The 20562-nt window shown below is 42.6% G+C and overlaps 1 protein-coding gene across 1 annotated transcript in view; it reads right to left on the reverse strand.

The window, feature by feature from the left end:
* NMNAT2 (nicotinamide nucleotide adenylyltransferase 2) overlaps positions 1–19728 on the reverse strand; it is a 171935-nt gene extending 152207 nt beyond the window's left edge. The window contains exon 1 of the mRNA XM_002760262.7: positions 19561–19728. Within this exon, the coding sequence (XP_002760308.2) occupies positions 19561–19645 (85 nt within the window). The 5' untranslated portion in view covers positions 19646–19728. The remainder of the gene's footprint in view (positions 1–19560) is intronic.
* Positions 19729–20562: the final 834 nt, after the last annotated feature.

Raw genomic sequence — 20562 nt, forward strand, 5'->3', positions numbered from 1 at the left:
TTTCTTTTTTTTTGAGACGGAGTTTCACTCTTGTCACCCAGGCTGGACTGCAATGACGTGATCTCGGCTCACCGCAACCTCCGCCTCCTGGGTTCAGGCAATTCTCCTGCCTCAGCCTCCTGAGTAGCTGGGATTACAGGCGCCTGTCACCACACCCAGTTAATTTTTGTATTTTTAGTAGAGATGGAGTCTCACTCTGTTGTCCAGGCTGGAATGCGGTGGCGCAATCTCAGCTCCCTGCAACCTCCGCCTCCCAGGTTCAAGTGATTTTCCTCCCTCGGCCTCCTGAGTAGCTGGGACCACAGGTGCACACCCAGCTAATTTTTGTATTTTAGTGGAGACAAGGTTTCACCATGTTGGCCAGGCTGGCCTCTAATACCTGATTTCAGGAGTTTCACCATGGATTCCACCATGTTAGCCAGGCGGTGCTCGTATTCCTGACCGCAGGCAATCCACCTTCCTCAGCCTCCCAAAGTGCTGGGATTACAGGCATGAGCCACCTCATCCAGCCAAACAACATCATATCTTATTCCTCTTTCCTCCCTCCCAAACTTTTTAAGACTGCCAAAACATATGTGACACGGTAATTGCCCCATAAGCTGCATACCTCGATCATACCTTGGCTTTCCGTTGAAACTGCTCTCTATAACCCTGATACAACAGGCAAGCAGTCCAAACCCACACCATCTTGGCCCCTGCCACTTGTAATAAGTAACTAAGGTCTATAATTTCCACCCTACGCAGGCGATGTGTAAACTAAGGCTTGTCTTGACTTCTGTGAACCTCTTAAGTAACAATTGGAATGTCTAAAGCCCCTCACCCTCACCCCCCGCCCGGGAGGTGGTTTACGGGCATAAAAGGTCTTAATGCCCTCCTTTCGGGGGGCCACGGGTTAGAGAGGCAGTCCTCCCTGGCCGCCGGCAATAAAGACCCTGTAATTTGGCCTAGTCTTTGTCTCAGTGGTGATTTCACACTGGCTTGGTTACAACACATATTGTTTCTCAATTTCTTTAAACAACAACAACAAAAAATGTTTAATCAAAATAGTCTAAAATAAACAATCTTCATGTAAAAGAAATGTTTGTGTATAAATTACTGTGGGTTCTATTGAGTGTGGAGAAGGGACAAGTGAAGAGGAGCAAAGCCAAAAAAAAATGACATTAAAGCATCTCAGTAGCCATGGGGAGTCCCCACTCAGGAGACTGCCCTTACCCACCTCCCCACCATTCCTTCCATCCACTGTGGGAGCTCAGTAAGACCACAGATGAAATCACAAAGAACCAATCTTAACAGAGCAAGTGTAGCGGAAAGGACAAATTCCACAGGGAGAAGTTGTTCAGGCCTTTTTAATGAATATTCATAGCCATATGATTTACTGGGCAAACTGGGAAGTCGGGCTTAAACATTCCACGAGGGGTTCAGCAGGGAGTTCTTTATTCACTACATTTAAATGCAAATGATAACAAAATTGCATGACAATACACATTGAAAAATTGATTTAATGCAGCATAAGAGAAGGATTAGGGAATTAGTAAGAAGGATTTTATTTTAGTTCTTTACGGAGGTTCAAGTCAGGCCAGACAGAAGCCAAGAATTTAAATGCTATTACAGGGGACAACCTTGTCACCGAACAGGATTTGTATAATTATTTATCTCCTCTTGTGAAGAAATGGAAGAAGAAAGTCCGTATTTTTGTTCATCAAAGATATCTATAGCTACCCATTAAGACTCCTGATCAGCAGGAGTTTATCTCACCAAACTGATAATAATTCAGGCAAAAGCTCAGAAATGTTTTTTGTTTTTTTTTTGAGATAGTCTCACTCTGTTGCCCAGGCTGGAATGCGGTGGCGCAATCTCAGCTCACTGCAATGTCCGCCTCCCAGGTTCAAGCGATTCTCCTCCCTCAGCCTCCTGAGTAGCTGGGACCACAGGTGCATGCCCAGCTAATTTTTGTATTTTAGTGGAGGCAGGATTTCACCATATTGGCTAGGCTGGTCTCGAACTCCTGACTTCAGTGATCCACCCACCTTGGCCTCCCAAAGTGCTGGGATTACAGGCGTGAGCCACTGCATGCCCAGAGATGTAATGTTACATTTAGCTAGCCTGTGTCATATTGAGTGGGAATGCATATGCCTAGAAATTCTGGAAGCAGTTCCCAGACCCTTATTGTGACTGATGAGAAATACTGGTTTTCGAGGGCCTCCAAACTGAGAACCCCAGACCCAGGAACATCTTCTAACATACATTCATTGCTCTGAAAGGAAAGAGATCTGAATGCTCCATGTCAGGGGAAGAATGGCCCATTGTATCCAGTAGGAGCTCTACTCTGGGGAGAAGGCTTGGAGGCCCCCCGTGATGTGAGAAAGATGTGAAAGACCATAAATCCCGTACTTAAAGGCAATGCCAATGCTAAACTGCCACCCGCTGTTGTCTAGATTGGAAGCATTATTATATCTGCTCAAAGGTAGGAATTGGACATGTTTCCATACCAGCCCTGTCTGCAACCCAAATGGTCAAGCAAACAAATGCAAAATGGGGAGGAAATACATCCTGTCTGTAAATGCAGGTCAGATAGAGAAGCAATTATGTACCAGCTAAAAGGATCTCAGGCCGGGTGAGGTGGCTGAAGCCTGTAATCCCAGCACTTTGGGAGGACGAGATGGGAAGATCATTTGAGTCCAGGAGTTCGAGACTAGCCTGGGCAACATGGTGAAACCCCACCTCTACAAAAAATACAGAAATTAGCCAGGCGCGGTGGAGTGTGCCTGCAGTCCCAGCTACTTAGAAGGCTGAGGTGGAAGGATCGATTGAGCCCAGAATGTCAAGGCTGCAGTGAGCTGTGATGGCACCTCTGTACTCCAGCCTGGGTGATAGAGCAAGACTCTGCCAAAAAAAAGAAAAAAGAAGAAAGAAAGAGAAGGAAAGAAAGGAAGAAAGAAAGGGAAGGAAAGAAGGAATGAGAGAGAAAGAAGGAAAGAAAGAAGGAAGGAAGGAAGGAAGAAAGAAAGAAAAGAAAGAAAGAAGAGAAAGAAAAGGAAAGGAAAAAGAAAGGAAGGAAAGGAAAGGAAAGGAAGGATCTCACCTTTGAAACAAGAGGATTCTAGGATTTGCTTCAAAATAATATAGGGCAGGGATCAGGAAGTGGGTAGGGGTATGAAAAAATCAAAACGGGCAAGGAATGATGATTATTGAAGCTGGGTGATAAGTACATCAAGTTCATTGTATTGTTCTGTTTACTTTTGCATATGTTTAGAATTTTTCATAAGAAAACTGGCTTTTTTATTATTTGGTCTTTAAAAGATTCCACCTCTCCCAATGTAAATGTGACACTATCCACCTCTGTTGGGACAAAGACATCATTGCAGAGAACAAGGTCATTTAGCCACTTGCATGGGAGCCCTGGGAATAGGGAAGCATCCACCACATGGCCATGAGGGAGAAGCCAGACAAAACAGACTTTAAGACGGGCCAAGAGTTGGCTGGAGCTTTCAACAGAACTTTTTTATTTTTATTGTTTTTTGTTTGTTTGTTTGTTTGTTTTTTGCAGAAACAAGGTTTCACCTCAAGAGAACTTGTTTTAATAAAACAGTCCTTTCAGTGAAATATCAAAAAAAAACAAACTTGATAATTCCAGAATTCAGAAACATTTAGTCTCAGCCCTGCCTGGGAACGCACGTAGTGTCTTTGTTATTCCAAAGGCAGGATGTTATTCCAGCGTGTGGTTGACATCTCACACAACTAAGTATGTGCTCTGACCTGCAAAGTTTGGGAAGATATCACATCTTGATGATACATCAGTTAGATTTTTTTTCATAAATTGAAATAGTTTAGCAGTTAGTCCACCAAATGACAAATTTTTCAGAATGTCAGGACGTTTTAACATGCAGGTAGCTATACCTTGCCTTACTTGATTCAGTTAGAAAGAGAGAGAGACAGTGCCACAATAAAGGGATTACTTGCTATGCTAAGTTCAATGATAGATAAGACAGCATAATCAGGCCACATCAGAAAGCAGCATCATGAATTGAACATTAGTGGGATGTAGACGATGCAGGTATGTTTAAAGGCGATAAAGCAGGATGCTATGAAGACTGGGAATGTAAGACATCCAGGTAAAATGAACTAGAGCTTGTGAAGCCAAAACAGAAGGGTGCTGGGAGGACAGGGTAGCTGTCTCCACCTATTTGAATGTCTCACAGTAGACGACAGATTAAGCTTGCTGCATGGATCTCAAGGAAAAGAACTAGGTCCAACATATGAGAGTCTCAGGAAGCCCAGGGTCAGCTAGATAGAAGGAACAATCTTGAAAAAAGTGCAGTTGTGCCAAGTGCTATTTGGCTGCTTTGGAAAATAGTGCATTCTCTGGGCCTCAAAGACCTCAAGCAGACATTGGACAGATACTTGTAAAAATGTTTTAAAAGGGATTTCAGAACTGGACGACTATCTGCACAATTTTGAAATCTGCTGCCAGTGGAGATTCTGTGATTTCTGAAGATGAAAATTTACAATTGATAAACCAATGACTTTTGTTTGTTTTGTTTGCCTAAAGAGTAAGTCGCTTACAAAGCTTCCCTTCACTAGGTGCCATATACCTAAAACCTTTTGCAAACAGCAACTAAACCAAAATAAAACTCAACTGCTCTCCCATTCTTGCTTTTCTTTTTTCTTTCTTTTTTTTTTTTTTTTTTTTGAGACTGAGTCTTGTTCTGTCACCAGGCTGGAATGCAGTGGCGTAATCCCAGCTCATTGCAACCTTGGCCCCCGGGTTTACACAATTCTCCTGCCTCAGCTTCCCGAGTAGCTGGGACTACAGGCACATACCACCACACCCATCTAATTTTTGTAATTTTAGTAGAGATGGGGTTTCACCATGTTGGCCAGGATGGTCTCGATCTCTTGACCTTGTGATCCGCCTGCCTCGGCCTCCCAAAGTGCTGGGATTATAGGTGTGAGCCACCATGCCCCGCCTGCTCTCCCATTCTTTTAGAGATGGGTTATTTATTATTTCTCATTCGCTCTCCCATTCTTAAGCCTAATTTTGCTTCAGTGAAAAATCATTCCTACACATCCCATGCACCTGCCTGAAGTGTCCAGTGGACACTTGACTCCATATGTTTCACTCCTGCCAAGTTTCACACTTCATAGCTCCCAAACATGACTTGCCAGTTCCCACTGTGCATGTCTGGGAAGAAGCATGAGCTTTTCTATCTTAAGGCAAGAATTATCCCAATTTTGAAGTCCCTAAGACATTGGCACCTTGTGTTTGCTATCTGTCCTGCTTTTTGGTCCTGTCTTGTGTGATTCTCAGTTTTCCTGTACTTTCTGGTTCCTAAATGCTTGTCTTTTTTCTGATCTCCTATTTTCCTCCAGACATTGAAATTCTGAATCTTCCTCCATTTGCTAAATATTTAAAGTATCTTCCATGTTCCTAGAACACTGCGCTAGGCACCTTAGGAGAGACAAAAAATATATATGTGACCTTGGCTAGATCTTATGTCTGATAGATAATAAGAGGCATGGACAGAAATAGCTACAACCCACAGCATAATGCGCTAAGTGCTATCAGAGAGGTACAAACCAAGTGCTATCAAAGATCCCAGGGAAGTGAGATGCTGCAGAAAAACTAGACATGACTGCAAGAGCACCGTGTAAAAGCCTGATGCAATTGGTGTGCTTATTTTCTAATCCTCAAATATAACATCTGTAAGATATGAAATTTAAAGAAGGAGGTAGCTATGAAACGAGAAAAGGATAAATGTGTTCTGAGAAAGCATACTTAATGTTCAACAGCAGATAAATGTCCAACATTAGCCAGAGCAGTGAATCAATGTCCACTGTAAACCAAACACCAGAAAATCATCCCCGGCAAGGACGTGGCCATTTACCCAGTCAGCCAGAAAAATTACAATTATGAAATTGAAACTACATTTGCTGCTTAAATGAGTCTTTTTAGAGATTTAGTTTAGACTGAAAATTGTTCATTAAACAGTTTCTCTGGGTAATGGACTTCAACAGCACTTCCTATTTTCAAAACCCTTTAGATACTTCCATTCCAACACCCAGAAGTAGGCTAGACCAGAGGTAGCAAACTTTCTGTAAATGTCTAGAGAGTGAATACTTTTGATTTTGCAGTCCATAAAGTTTCCGCCACAACCACTCACCTCTGTTGTTTCAGTGCAAAAACATCCAGAGGTAATACACACGTGAATGAGAGTGGCTATGTGTCAATAAAACTTTATGAATACTAAAATTTTATTTTATGAAATGTATATGTGTCACAAAATATTATTGTTATTTTACATGTTTTTTAACCATTTAAAAATGTAAAAAGACATCCTTAGCTTGCAGGACTTACAAAATCAGGTAGCTGAGCACATTTGGCCTGCAGGCCATAGTTTGCCAACCTCTGAGTTATGTCAATCAGCCTAGCTTACAAATGAGAAAGATAAGTTTTCAGGAGACTAAGTGTATTCCCAAATCAATAGCCATTCAGTTTATTAGTCTCCATATAAAGAGAAAAAATGGAGTGATAGGAAAAACTGAGGCCTTTACCCATTCTTTGTCAATCTTGTTAACAGCATGAGAACCTGATATATTACCTAGAAATTTTGATTCCCTGGGGTACAATAAGTAAATAATTTTTAAATGGTGCTTAGCAAGATTGGTTCATGGTAAATGAATCAATTATGGCTTTAATTTTTATGTATAATATTTATTGTCTTAATTTTAATTTAAAATGAATGACATGTCTCTTTTTTAAAAAAGTGTTTTCTTTTAAGGATCTTGTAGTTTATGCGATGAGCTATGCACTGATAAATATTTATCAGCACATACATATTTCAAAGGAAATATGAATAGTCATGGGTGTAGGTTAATCTCAGTGCTTTGCAGATGAGGTTTCTACCTCTCTGTGGGTACTCAGATGAAGGGTTGGAAAAATGTTGAAGAATAAAGCATTGGCTGGGCATGGTGGCTCACACCTGTAATACTAGTACTTTGAGAGGCTGAGACAGGAGGATCACTTGAGTCCAGGAATTGGAAGCCAGATGGGGCAATACAGTGAAACTCTGTCTCTAAAAATAAAAATAAAAAAAATTACATTTTAAAGAATAAATGAAGCATCAGAAAACGCAACCCCTTACCATAGTGTCACTTTATTGAGCCTTTAAAATGGAACCATAATAATTTAAATAGTCATGGAGAACAATAGATTTTTGTTTTTGTTCTGTTTTCTTGAGACAGTCTCTCTCTCTCTCTCTCTCTCTCTCTCTCTCTCTCTCTCTCTCTCTCTCTCTCCCCCCACCCCCCTCTCTCTCTCTGACAGAGAGAGGCTGGAGCACAGTGGCATGATCATGACTCACTGCAGCCTCAACCTTGTGGGCTCAAGCCATACTCTTATCTCAGCCTCCAGAGTAGCTGGGACTACAGGCGCACACCACCACACCTGGCTAATTTTTACATTTTCTGTAGAGATGAGATCTCCCTATGTTGCCCAGGCTGGTCTTGAACTCTTGACCTCAAGCAATCCTCCCACCTTGGTTTCCCAAAGTGTCGAGATTACAGGTATGAACCACTGCAACCAGCCAGAACCATAGTTTTATATGAATAGAAATTCACTTGATCAAACCTCCAGTATTTGAGCTAAAAACAAGTGTTTTAGTTCCGGATCTCCACAATGCTTACTTTTCAGACAATTAAGCCTGTGGAGAAGAAAGTAGGCACATACCCAAATCCCACAAAATCATGGAAGATAAGACTAAGGTGAACTGAGTTCAGCAAATCTGAGAATACTTGAGCAGCAGGTGCATTCCAGTGAAGCACAGTAAGATCTAGACTAGGCAAGAACAACTGATGAGGGGAGTGATTTTTTTTTGCTTATTTGCTTTTGTTCTTTGGTGGGTTATACATTCACTCATTCACAAATTCAACAAACTATTTTTTAACATAGATTTACACTTTACTTTAATTTTGCATCCTGAGATAGTAAAATTTTATCTGACAAGTGAATGATGACAGAAGCAGCAGTGAAAGTTTCAGAGAGGCAGGTACCCTTCATTTTGGCACAGCTCTATATAGATTGAGTTTTTCCAGAAAAGTCATTCCTGGACTCAAGGGAGAAAAAATGAATTCATTCCACAGGCTGTGTAACAATACACGATGCACAAAAGTTCTCAGTTTGGATGGACATATCCACTATTACTCTTTTCTGGTAAAGCTGTCCCAACAGGAATCCTCTGACAAAAAGTCAAAATCCTAGGCTTCTCCACCAGATATTTTTATCAATGCCCGCTTTCTAGTTATCTGGATATCCTGTTCTTGCAGCCAGATTCATATTTGTATGTGGTTAGTCCGAGGAGGGCAAATTCACTCGTAGATTATATACTTTTTTTTTTTTTTTTTTTTTTTTTTTGAGACAGGATCTGGCTCTGTCACCCAGGCTGGAGTGCAGTGGCCCAATCTCAGTTCACTGCAACCTCCACCACTCAGGTTCATCCAATCCTCCCACCTCAGCCTCCTGAGTAGCTAGGATTACAGGAATGCACCATCAAGCCTGGCTATTTTTTAAAAAATATTTTTAGTAGAGACGGGGTTTCCCCACGTTGGCCAGGCTGGACACTAACTCCTGACCTCAAGTGATCTGCCTGCCTCAGCTTCCCAAAGTGCTGAAACTACAGACATGAGCCACCATGCCTGACCTTAACAAACATTTACTGAGCACTCATTGTGGGCCAGGCACTGTCTTAGGAGCCTGACATTCATTAATGAGCAGAGTAAACAAACATCTCTGCTCTTGAGGAGCTCTAGCTGGGGAGACAGGCATTGAATAATAAGCACAAAAAAACAAGAAATAACGCTTTGTTTAAAGGTGATAAGCACAAAGGGGAAAAGATATAAGTAGAACAGAATAAGGGAGACTGGGAGTGTGTGACGTGCAATTTTAATATGTGAGCAGGGGAGTAGGATTTGCCAAGTGGACAATGAGGAGAAGGCTACATTTGAGCAAAGACCCGGATGAGGGGAGCGAATGAGACATGGGTTACAGGGGGAAAGGCATTCCAGGCAGAGGGAACATTCAGCACAAAGACTCCAAGGCCAAAGCAAGGAGGTTCTGTGGGGTTAGCTAAGAATGAAGTGGAAGGGACCTGTTAGGGTGGAGGTGGGGGCAGCGTAGCTGATCGTGGAGGCCTGTAGGCCATGATGATGATTTTGACTTTGATTGAGTGAGATACAGAGCCATGGAGGATTTACAGCAAAGGAGCAACATGATCTGACTTAGATCTGGCTTACATTTTGAAAGGATCACTCTGATTATTTTTAAGAATTGAGTGTTGCAACCAATAGTGGAAGCAGAGAGACTAGTTAAGAGGCTACTGCAATAATTCAAATGAAAGATAACAGTGGCTTGCACCAGGGATGTAGATGGAGAGAGGTGGTTGGTCTTAGTTATATTTTGAAGATAAAGAGATTCCAAACCATTTGGACATAAATAGTGTGTGTAAAACAGGGAATAATTAAGCATTAGTCCGAGGTTTTTGGCCTAAGAAACTGGAACAAGAATAAAACTATCAGCATTTAGTCTTATCTAGGGAATATGCTTTACTATCTCTTCTACTGCCTGGTAAATATGAAATGAGGTCAATATGTTGCAGCATGTCTACTCATGTGGAGGCAATTTGATGCAGGAGAAAATACGGAAAAAGGACACTATTTAGCTGCCCACTTCCAGGGGTTAGCCTCAGAATCTTGCTCCCTTGCTGCTGCCTTCTTTTAACCCCTTATTGCCACAATCATAAGAATTTTCCTGGCTGACTCACTTGCATAATGCTAAAGAGAATTATACATTAAATTTAATGAGAAATAGCTTAATGGCAATATGGTTTAAAGAAGCTCAAATAAAGTGGCTTCATTATTAGGATAAAAATGGGGAAGATGATGTGGCTTGTAGTGGTCATAATATTTGCCTTTGCTGTAGAGTTCACAAATCATGGAGACCCTGGAAGATGTAAAGGGAGGAGGGAGCCAATGTCTGGAGGATGGCCTCGGTCACACCATGTAAGCCACCAAAAGATCTTTTTAAGCTAAAAGACTTCTGAGGCTAGCTGTCAGACTATCCCCCAAAAGCAAACCTGTTTGTTGCAATTGGCAGATCTCTGCCCATGGAAAACTCCCTCCTGGTAAACTGATGCTGTATTTACATATATTGAGATATGGAACATATCCATAAATAAATTTATGTAATTCTCTATAAAATGAACTCCTATGTATCAGGTCTTAGTCTGTAACATCAAATACTAAAGAATTATTTCAAATGCCTTTGTTTAACCGAAATTTTGTGTATTGAATATGTTTTAAAAAAAATTTTTTTTAAGACAAGTCTTGCTCTGTTGCCCAGGATGGAGTGCAGTGCTGCAATAATGACTCACTACAGCCTCGAACTCCTGGTCACCAGCGATTCTCCTGCCTTCGCCTCCAAACCACTGGGATTACAGGCATGAGCTACCACACCATGCCTGAAAAAAAATATTTAACGCATCCCTTTGTGTAGTTAGGATCTTTCTGAGCAATTAACGACGATCCAAAACCAAACATGAGAAAGAACTGTACAAGAAAGTACATTTCACAGCATCATTAAATATTAACTGAGCAAGCGTCACATGCAGAACACTACACTGGTGGCCAAGAGGACAATTATACTGAAAAAATTAAGACTTGAATTTTTTCAAAGAAACACTTTCAAAGCTGGATTTTTATTCTCTCTTCCAGTCACGAATGGATTACCTTTAAACTATTGCCCAACAATAGAAAAACGACAAAATAAATATATTATTTGTCTACTTTTTCATTTTCCTCGTGTCTGTGGATATCTTTGAAACTGAGAGGTTCAAACCTGAGTGTTGGCAATTGTGCTTTTTAGTTTGCCTCCGCAGTTTAGGTCGTTCATTTGACTCGATCTAAAATTGTAAATTTGTGTAGAAATGTTTCTCTGAGACCCGGAACATTTCAAAGGGCTTCCTATTAAGTGCTAATTCAAGCTATTTAAGAAATAAATATTTAAGAAATAGCTTGAATTACCTTAATTCTGATAGTTCTAGGCAGAAAGGCCTACAAATATAGAATAGAATCAAGTAAAACAAAAAAGAGAAGAGAAACTGAAAATAAATATTTCAAAACTCTTAGGACATCAGCTCTGCTCTTCATTATATCCTATCGCCTGGAATAAATTCTAGCTAGGAGATTTGCCTCTTACAGTTAAGTTGTTTTCACATGAGGCTCAGTCAGTCAGTGCAGCAGACAAAAGTAAATTGAGTCATCTGTTTGTGTGAACTAAATATCTACATTTTCTTTTTCAGCCCATTATTCTTTTTTTTTTTTTTTTTTTTGAGACAGAGTTTCGCTCTTGTTACCCAGGCTGGAGTGCAATGGCACGATTTCGGCTCACCGCAACCTCCGCCTCCTGGGTTCAGGCAATTCTCCTGCCTCAGCCTCCTGAGTAGCTGGGATTACAGGCACGCGCCACCATGCCCAGCTGATTTTTTTGTATTTTTAGTAGATATGGGGTTTCACCATGGTGACCAGGATGGTCTCGATCTCTTGACCTCGTGATCCACCCGCCTCGGCCTCCCAAAGTGCTGTGATTACAGGCTTGAGCCACCGCGCTCGGCCCTCAGCCCATTATTCTTAAGTCCTGAGCAGACACTGCTCCTGCTAATAAAACCACCTTGAGTGATCCATGAATTACCACTTGTGTACCTTCAGCTTCCCAACAAATTAGGTGGGATTGCCAAGCATCTATATTTTTATTTTTTTGAGACAGGGTCTCACTCTGCTGCCCAGGATGGAGTGCAATGGTGCCATCATGACTCACTCAGCCTTGACCTCCTTGGGCTCGCAATCCTTCCATGTCAGCCTTCCATTGCTCAAGTGATCCTTCCACCTCAGCCCCCCATGCAGCTAGGACTATGGGTGTGTGCCACCATGCCCGGCTAATTTTTATGTTTTTAGTAGAGATGGGGTTTCACCATGTTGTCCGGGCTGGTCCCAAACTCCTGGGCTCAAGTGATCCACTAGTTTCAGCCTCCCAAAGTGTTGAGATTACAGATGTGAGCCACCGTGCCCAACCTCAAGCACCTATTTAAGTATAATGTCACAGCCATCATCAGAGTGATGGGCAAGTCCAAAGTGGTTCTGTGAACTGTTATCAGTTATACCCAATTTTACAGCCTCAACACTAACAAAGAGTCAAATTTAGGATATCGATTATCTTCTATTTTATAGTTAAAGAAAACAGAAAACCCTTCTTTTATCATTTTATTTCCATACTGCTAATAAATACAACTTTCTTGCATGAAGAAATCTTAATAATGTAACCGGAATCTACCGGGAGCTTTCATTATAAGACTCAGATATTGGCCAGGGGCAGTGGCTCACCGCTGTAATCCCAGCACTCTGGGAGGCCAAGGTGGACAGATCACGAGGTTAAGAGCTCGGAGAATTGCTTGAACCCAGGAGGCAGAGGCTGCAGTGAGCTGAGATTGCCACTGCACTCCAGCCTGGCTGACAGAGCAAAACTCCATCTCAAAAAAAAAAAAAAAAAAAAAAGACTCAGATATCCCATATCACAAAGAAACTTTCAATTTAGGTATTCTGTCATATCAGCACTTGGTTAGAACACATATTGTCAAAATTTTAAAGACATATGAATCTTTCCATTCCTCACCAACCCCAAACCTGCTTCTCCTCTAGTGTTCTCTCTTCATCCACCTTGGACAGAAACCTGCAAATTACCCTGGGCTACTACTTCACCATCACCCACTCATCACATCACCAAACGAAGAAGATCTCTTTTACCTCCTAAATAACCTTCAGATACACTCATTCTCTATCCCAGAAACCACCAGCCTGGGCCAGGTGACCATCTTCTCTGACTTGAATCCTGTATTGCTGAAATATGTGCCTAACTGGTCACCACATTCTTGCCCTTCACTAATTTACATTCAACATTTAATTACATCATAATTTAAAGATATGGCTATGTTACTCCTTTATTTAAAAAACAATGCAATGTCAGCCCAGCATGTTGGGAGGCTGAGGCGGACAGATCACAAGGTCAGGAGATCGAGACCATCCTGGCCAACATGGCAAAACCCCATCTCTACTAAAATACAAAAAATTAGCCAGGCATGATGGCTCACACCTATAATCCCAGCTACTTGGGAGGCTGAGGCAGGGGAATCACTTGAATCTGGGAGGTGGAGGTTGTGGTGAGCTGAGATCACACCACTGCACTCCAGCCTGGTGATAGAGCAAGACTCCATCTCAAAAAAAAGAAAGGAAGGAAGGAAGGAAGGAAGGAAGGAAGGAAGGAAGGAAGGAAGGAAGGAAGGAAGGAAGGAAGGAAGGAGGGAGGGAGGGAGGGAGGGAGGGAGGGAGGGAGGGAGGGAGGGAGGGAAGGGAGGGAGGGAGGGAGGGAGGGAGGGAGGGAGGGAGGGAGGGAGGGAGGGAGGGAAATCTTTCTTTGAAAAAAAAAACCCACACAGAAAAAAAACTATGCAATGTCTTTTCATTGTCATTGGGATAAAGTCTAAATTCTTTAACATGACTTAGGAGCCTTCATAAGTGTTCAGACTTTCATCTACCTTCCTCTAGTTGCACCTCTCACTCCCCTTCTCCTTGAGCCATCCTTGTTCTAGTATTCTAGGATTCTGTCTCTGCACCCCAGCCTTTTTACATGGCTGAGTCCTCTGTCTGGAACAAGATTCTATAGATTCATTTAGTAAAATTATTCAACAACTATTATGGAGATCCTTCTACATGCTAGGTACCAGGAAATATATCAATGGCATTGTTTCTGTCTTCAAAAAGCTTAAGATCCACCATGGGAAACAGCCGTAAAACATATGAGATGAGAGTTATCCCCCGGAAAGCATACGGTGATGTGGGAACAAATGTCGGGGGAGCCAAACATAATTTAGGAGTCAGTGGAGGTTCCCTGAGAAACTATTGTTGAAGCTAAAATCTGAAGAATGAACACGTGTTAGCTGAGGTAACAGAAAAGTGGGGAGAAAGGAGGAATTTGGAGGAGTTATGGAAAGACTGTTCCAATGACAGTTAAATGGAAAAACAGAAGAGTATTCAGAAAAGAAAGTCTTTTTTTGTTAGACACAGTTATCTTTGTTGGATATACTTTGTCGGTGGCTTGTGTTGCCAAGGAAAAAGCATTTGAAAGGTTCTCATGACCCTTCGTTGACAGCTAAGTTCAAATGGCTTCTTCTTTTGTAGGTGCTATTGCAATTATAAGGGAATAAAAAAGAAACATCATGAATGAGAGAGTCTAGATATCAAGAAAGTGGTTCTATACTGATTTTTACTGATGAATTTGACCCAATGACTTACACATGTACCTGTGCTTTATCAATTATGAAAGGGGATGATACTATTACTTAGTTTACCTTACAGGGTGGGATCAAATGAGATAGTGGTACAAAGGAAAAGAGTACCACATTATGCCTAATCACTTTTTTAATAGAAGAATTTCAAGCATATTCAACAGCTTCTTGATTTATAGCAGTTCTATATATATATATATATATTAGTAGAAACTCAAATTCATTTTTCTTATGGTTTCTAGCTGTAGTAGTACGGGCTGCATCTCTAATTCTGCAACAAGTAGAAGGCCTTCTTCAATACTCTTTAAGAACAAAATTGGATTATGTCTCTTCAAATTATCCAGTTCAAAGCAAAAAAAAATTGTTTTTGAAATAGGAAAACTGGAAAATTCAGTTATTTTACACTTATCAAAAAGCAGGATATAGCTGGATGCAGTGGCTCACATCTATAATCCCAGTTACTTGAGAGGCTGATATGGGAGGATCACTTGAGGTCAGGAATTGGAGACTAGCCTCAGGAAAATAACAAGACCCTGTCTCTAAAATATTTGTTTAAATTAGCCACCAGGGTGTGCCCGTGGTGCCTGTAGTCCTAACTATGCAGGAGGCTGAGGTGAAAGGTTCACTTGAACCCAGAAAAAGAATGGAATTTGGTCATTTCTGGCTGTCACAGCCACCATGACCTCCTCTTTTTGGTCACATTCTCCTGGATGCTGGTGGAGGGACTACTGCTGTGGAGCAAGGTGGTGGCCATGAGCATGCGCCCAGCCTAAGCACGCAACTCTACTATGCCACAGGCTGGGGTACTTGGAAAATGATTCAAGTAGATCTTGTACCATTTGACTTTTCAGTGTTGTGAATCTTTTTGCACCTGCCCCACCAAAGAAATATTAATTTTCAAATATAATGTATGCCACAAGTTTCCAGTTCCAATTGTTCTCGCTGAAGCTTATTTCAGAAAGCTCTCCCTGGTAGTAACCACCTCATCTGAATGACTAACTCCTTGCCACCTGGGTATCCCTCTCTATGTCAGGCGTCTGACTGGCTTAAAAGGAGGAAAAACGCTAGACTTTGGTAATTTCTGGAGACAATATCAGAGTGCAGTGAAAACAAAATAGTTTTTGGAGTCAGGTAGATCTGGATCTAAACTGCAGCCAGCAGAACATGGAGTTTGAGGCTGCAGGAAGCTATGACACTGTCGCTGTACTCCAGCCTGGGCAACAGAGCAAGACCCTATATCTAAACATTAAAATAGAAAAAAAAAAGACAAAAAAATAGCAGGAAATATTTCTGCTGTGAAGAAATTCTCCAATTCCTCTGCTTTTTTATAGCCAAATTAATCTGAGCTGTCCTTTCTTACGTTTCTATTTAAACTTGCTCTCTGACTTTCCAGTGGCAGATTTATTGACAAATATAGCAATATAAATATGAAGAAAGCTACACTAAAGTATAATGTCTACATACTTAAAAACCAAGAAGTTACATTTTTTAAAAGCTTCCATTCCACATTATCTTTGTATGTAATAAGGCATACCCATGAGATATGACATCATTCATTTATGGGTTTACTTTCCCGAAAACTTTTACTTATCCCTGAAAGCATTTTAGTTACAGTTGAGTATACAAGTGTCAAATATTTCTAACAAATATTATTTTTCCAGTATGTTTCTATAGTTTCAAATAGGAGAAATAACTTCAGCTTCCCTTTCGGAGTAAAAGAAAAGCTCATTCTAAAAAAATTTACAAATATTGAGAATTGTACAAGTGCTACTTTACAAAGATGAAGAGTGAGTTTAGACTTTAGTTTTGAACGCCACTTCTCTTTTTGTTTATAGTTTTTCTCTTTTTTCTTGGGTAGGAAGTTGAATTTCAAGATATAGGAGCTCTATTTAAAATGTCTAATTTAAAAGTCCTATTTGTGTCTGTTTTTAAAAAAAATTTTTATTACAAATTTCAGTCACCTTTAAAAAAGCTTGAAAAAAGTTCTTTTGAGACAGAGTCTCACTGTATGACCTAGAATGGAGTGCAGGGCTGCTATCTTGGCTTACTGCAACCTCCGCCTCCCAGGCTCCCACCTCAGCCATCCTCCCAGGCTCCCACCTCTGGAGCCATCCTCGGCCTCCAGAGTAGCTGGGACTACAGTCATGCACCACCATGCCTGGCTAATTTTTATATTTTTTTGTAGAGATGGGGTTTCACCACGTTGCCCAATCTGGTCACAAACTCCTGAGCTCATGCGATATGCCCATCTTGGCTTCCCAAAGTGCTGGGATTGTAGGAGTGAGCCACCGTGCCTGGCCGAAAGTTTGATAATTTAGTTGTATTAATTATTTTTATGTTGTCATGGATAAAATTTTAAAAGCCATTTGAAAGGAGGAAATAGTTCATAAATAACTGGTTTCTTTAGAGATGAGACAAAAATCTAAAGGAAATGCATGTATAGGAATCTCACTTAGTTAATGGGCAATTTAATTCTGTTAAGTATATGGTTCATGAAAATAGAGTGTTCATGGAATTATGCAGTCAGAAGATGAGTGGGCACTTCCTCCTGACTTTGTTGCCATATGAAGGCCTCTGCAAGAGGAGTCAGGAATGTGAGGCTCAAGTCTCAGTGCCACCCATCCTCTGTGTATGTTAGTAAGAAAGTCACTTGGCTTCTGTTAGTTTCTCATTAGAGAAAGGGAAGTAATGATGCCTTTCTCATAAGGTTATTAATAGGAATAAGTAACATGACCGAGATGAAAGGGCTTTGTCAACCAGAAACTGCTCTACAACAATAAATCATAAAATTTATCCAGAGCTCAAAAATTTCAATAGGAAATTCTACCAAAAATAGTTTAATGTGCATTTTGTGTTCTTACTCTTGCTTCGTTCTCACCTGCTTATGTGCTAAATTCTTCATTAGGTAATAAGCTCCTTAAAGCCATAGTGAGTGAATATATTATACTTTTCATGTGTGTTGTTCTCTCAACTGTACTTTAATGGACATGCAAAGGACTTTGTGGATATTCTACCCTGATCCTCAGTTCTTATACTAAGTAAATAATCACTACTGCCAAAAGTCTCCTTTCACCTTTCTGTATCTAAACTCTTCCACTGCAATTAATGCCTATTTCCAGTCTACCCTCGAAGCTCATGGAGAATTGTCAGGACAACGTTCACTTAACAAAACCCTTTATCACTGTTATTAAAGAATCTTCAGCTGCAAGACGGAATATTTGGTTCTCAATCCAAATCTGTTTCTCTTGTAATCTAAAACAACTGAAATTACTTACATCCTAGCTCCAGGAAGAAAGAAGTAGTACCCATTGGGTTACCATAGATTCTAAGAGTCACACAGTTTCATTCCCAGGCCACTGGCTCTTCCCTACTCCTCCTTTCTCTCAGTTCCAAAGGAAAACCCATCACTGCCTGGTCAAAGGCAACAGCATAAGGTGCTAGAGGAGTTATGAACAGACAGGAAAAGGAAAGGGATGAAGACACCAGCATCAAAGGAAAGTGAGACTAGAGTGTTCTTAGGGCACTGATAGTACTTAGAAGACCAATAAGATGCTCTTGTCTATCCTGATGCTTGAACAGAAGTCCTATTTAACAGGCAAGTTGGCATTGGTTCTTCATAAAAGACTTTTAAAAGCTGAAGGAATGGTGAAGAAGGGATGGCTATCTCTCAGCCTCCCTCCTTCTATCGTGTAGATATGCCTACCCGATTTGCCCTCGGCTCAAAGTAGTTCTATAGTCTTTCCATGAGGTTTTTAACAAGAGAGCCCAGTTCAGCGCACCTTTTAAGTTTAAAGATGAATATTTTTAGCTTGAGCCACCTCGCCCTGTCTTTACCGCTCTGGTGTGGTTTTCACGAAACCTCCTTAGGAGGGCTCCGGATAAACACGTGTGCCCGCATCCAGCTCTGGCGCGCCCTGCACTTCAGCACCACCGCCTCTGGAGAGCGCTTTGCTGGCTGGCCAGGTCACGGCCTCCCAACCCACTCTCTCACCCATCCCCAGCCCACTCGCTCTTCCCTACTCCTCGTTTCTCTCAGTTCCAAGAAAAAGTACCCCCAACTTCTAACTTCTCAATTCCTGCTTCTAAAGAGACCTCCGCGTCCCTCTTTCAGGGTCTAAAGGCTCAATCCCCACGCCTTGGAGTCCTACGAGCCCAGTGAAGCCGTGTGGTTTCCCACTGGTGGCGCAAGACCTCCAGTAGGCATCGATCACCTTTCCCCTGCCGCTGCTGGAACCCGAACGGGTCAGCCAGATGCCCCTGCTGGCTGTCTCTGGCTCCACGCCCCAGAGCTTCTAAGAAACAAACGCGTGATGATGCGTCCCCTCCCCCCAACACGCACACGCGTATACTCGCACACACTCATTCGCACATTCATACACACACTAGACGCCGCAAGCCTTCCGGGTGCCATCGCCATCCTGGGCAGAGCCTCAGCCAACTCGGGGCCCCGATCCTCCGGCAACGGCTCGCGCAGGGCCTCTAGCAACCGCCGCCCCGCCCCCTCCCCTTCCTAGGTAGCGGATCCCTGCTGCCCAACCTAGGCGGACCAGGGCTCCCTCCACATTCACTCAGCAGCCACCTCGAGCGCGCAATACACGGTCCACAATTCCCAAACACTCGTCCCTGGGCCGCCCAGAATCACCAGCCAAACCCGAAATTAATCTTGAAGCCCCAGCCCTTGTCACTGGTGTGTCAGGCGCAAGTGTGTTTGCGAATCCGAGGCACATACATCATTTAACTCCTTCAAGCTTTCCGCCCATGCTAAACAAACAGCACGTTACCTCCAACCCCCTCCTCCCCTCTCCGCGCCCCAACCGCTGCTTCTATCCCGGTCCTCGCCCGCCTGGTAGCCGAACCACTGCACCGCTGCACTCCAGTTATGGAATCTTGAACCCTGCCCAGCCCCAAATGACACTCGTCTCCAGTCCCCTCCCATCCCCCATCTCTGGCCCCCTGCGAGCCGGGTCTGGCCCCGGCAAGTGACGCCTCAGAAACGCAGTCTGCCTCCCCTCCCCTGAGTCCAAAATAAAGGGGCCGACCTCCACCAGCGGGATCAGCCGGCGCACCCCTCCGAAGGGGCACACGCCTTCCCGTTTGATCGCCCTGGAAAACACAGGTGCCTGGGAAAGGAGAGGAGCGGAAGCGGCTTCCAGAGGTGGGCGGGAGGACTCACCAAACATCTGAATGTGCCCTTTGGTGATGGGATTGAAGCTGCCGCAGGCGAGCAAGATAACGTGGGTCTTGGTGGTCTCGGTCATGGTGCGAGTGGGTCCCTCGCGCAGGTCTAGGGGTTGCCTCTCTTTTTGTGTCTCGTTGTGTCTGCAGAGGGAGAAAGGAAGGCGAGGCTCCGGCGGTGGATGCTGTGGACTCCAAGGAGCCGCTCCAGACGCAAACCGCGTCACTCCCCGCCTCCCCTTAACGCTTGCAGCTCCGGCAAGATCCGAGGCTGCTTTTGTATTGCTCTGCTCTCTTCTCTCCTCCGTCCCTCTCTTTCATTCTAGCTTCTCTCGTCCTGGTGCCCCACCCCATCTTTTCTATCGCCCCCAGCCCATTTCACCCCATCACTCTCTTCCTTGGAGTTTATCCAGAGGGCAAGACGTAGTACCCAAGCCCAGAACCAAGAGCTCACAGCATGGTGTGAGCTCTTTCTACCTCTTGCCTCCTCTTGATTCAGTTTTCCTTCTCACTCTAACATTTTTCTGTGCCCTCTACTTTCTCTAACATCTCCGAGTTCAAAAATGTTTGATCTTAAGGTTTTTCTTCTTTCTCTCTTCCTCAAAATTTTAAGTGAGAAATGACCATTATTTATTTCAGTAGTATTCGTTTCGGCCTTTCCTTTTTCCCTTATCTGATGATTCCAAACTATTGAGCTGAGACCAACTCTTGATCTGATGGCTGCAGAGAGACAGGGCAGATCTGAACCCTTTCCCTGCTATATTGGTCCTTTTTGTGGGTGAAGAAATACTATCAGTTTGAGAGAACATGAAGCGGGCAGAGTTACTAAAACTGTATTAGAAAATGATGGGATCCTACATAAGCTACCAAAGTTGAGACAAAGACTTACCATTCAACAAGTGTTTCTTGAGGGCTCACTATGTGTCACGTATTGCTATAAACCCTGCTGGTAAAGCAAAGTCACTGTCTCCATTTTACTGGAGAAAGATAGACCATAAAT

Source organism: Callithrix jacchus, chromosome 18 (assembly GCF_049354715.1).
Source record: "Callithrix jacchus isolate 240 chromosome 18, calJac240_pri, whole genome shotgun sequence".
Taxonomy (NCBI): domain Eukaryota; kingdom Metazoa; phylum Chordata; class Mammalia; order Primates; family Cebidae; genus Callithrix; species Callithrix jacchus.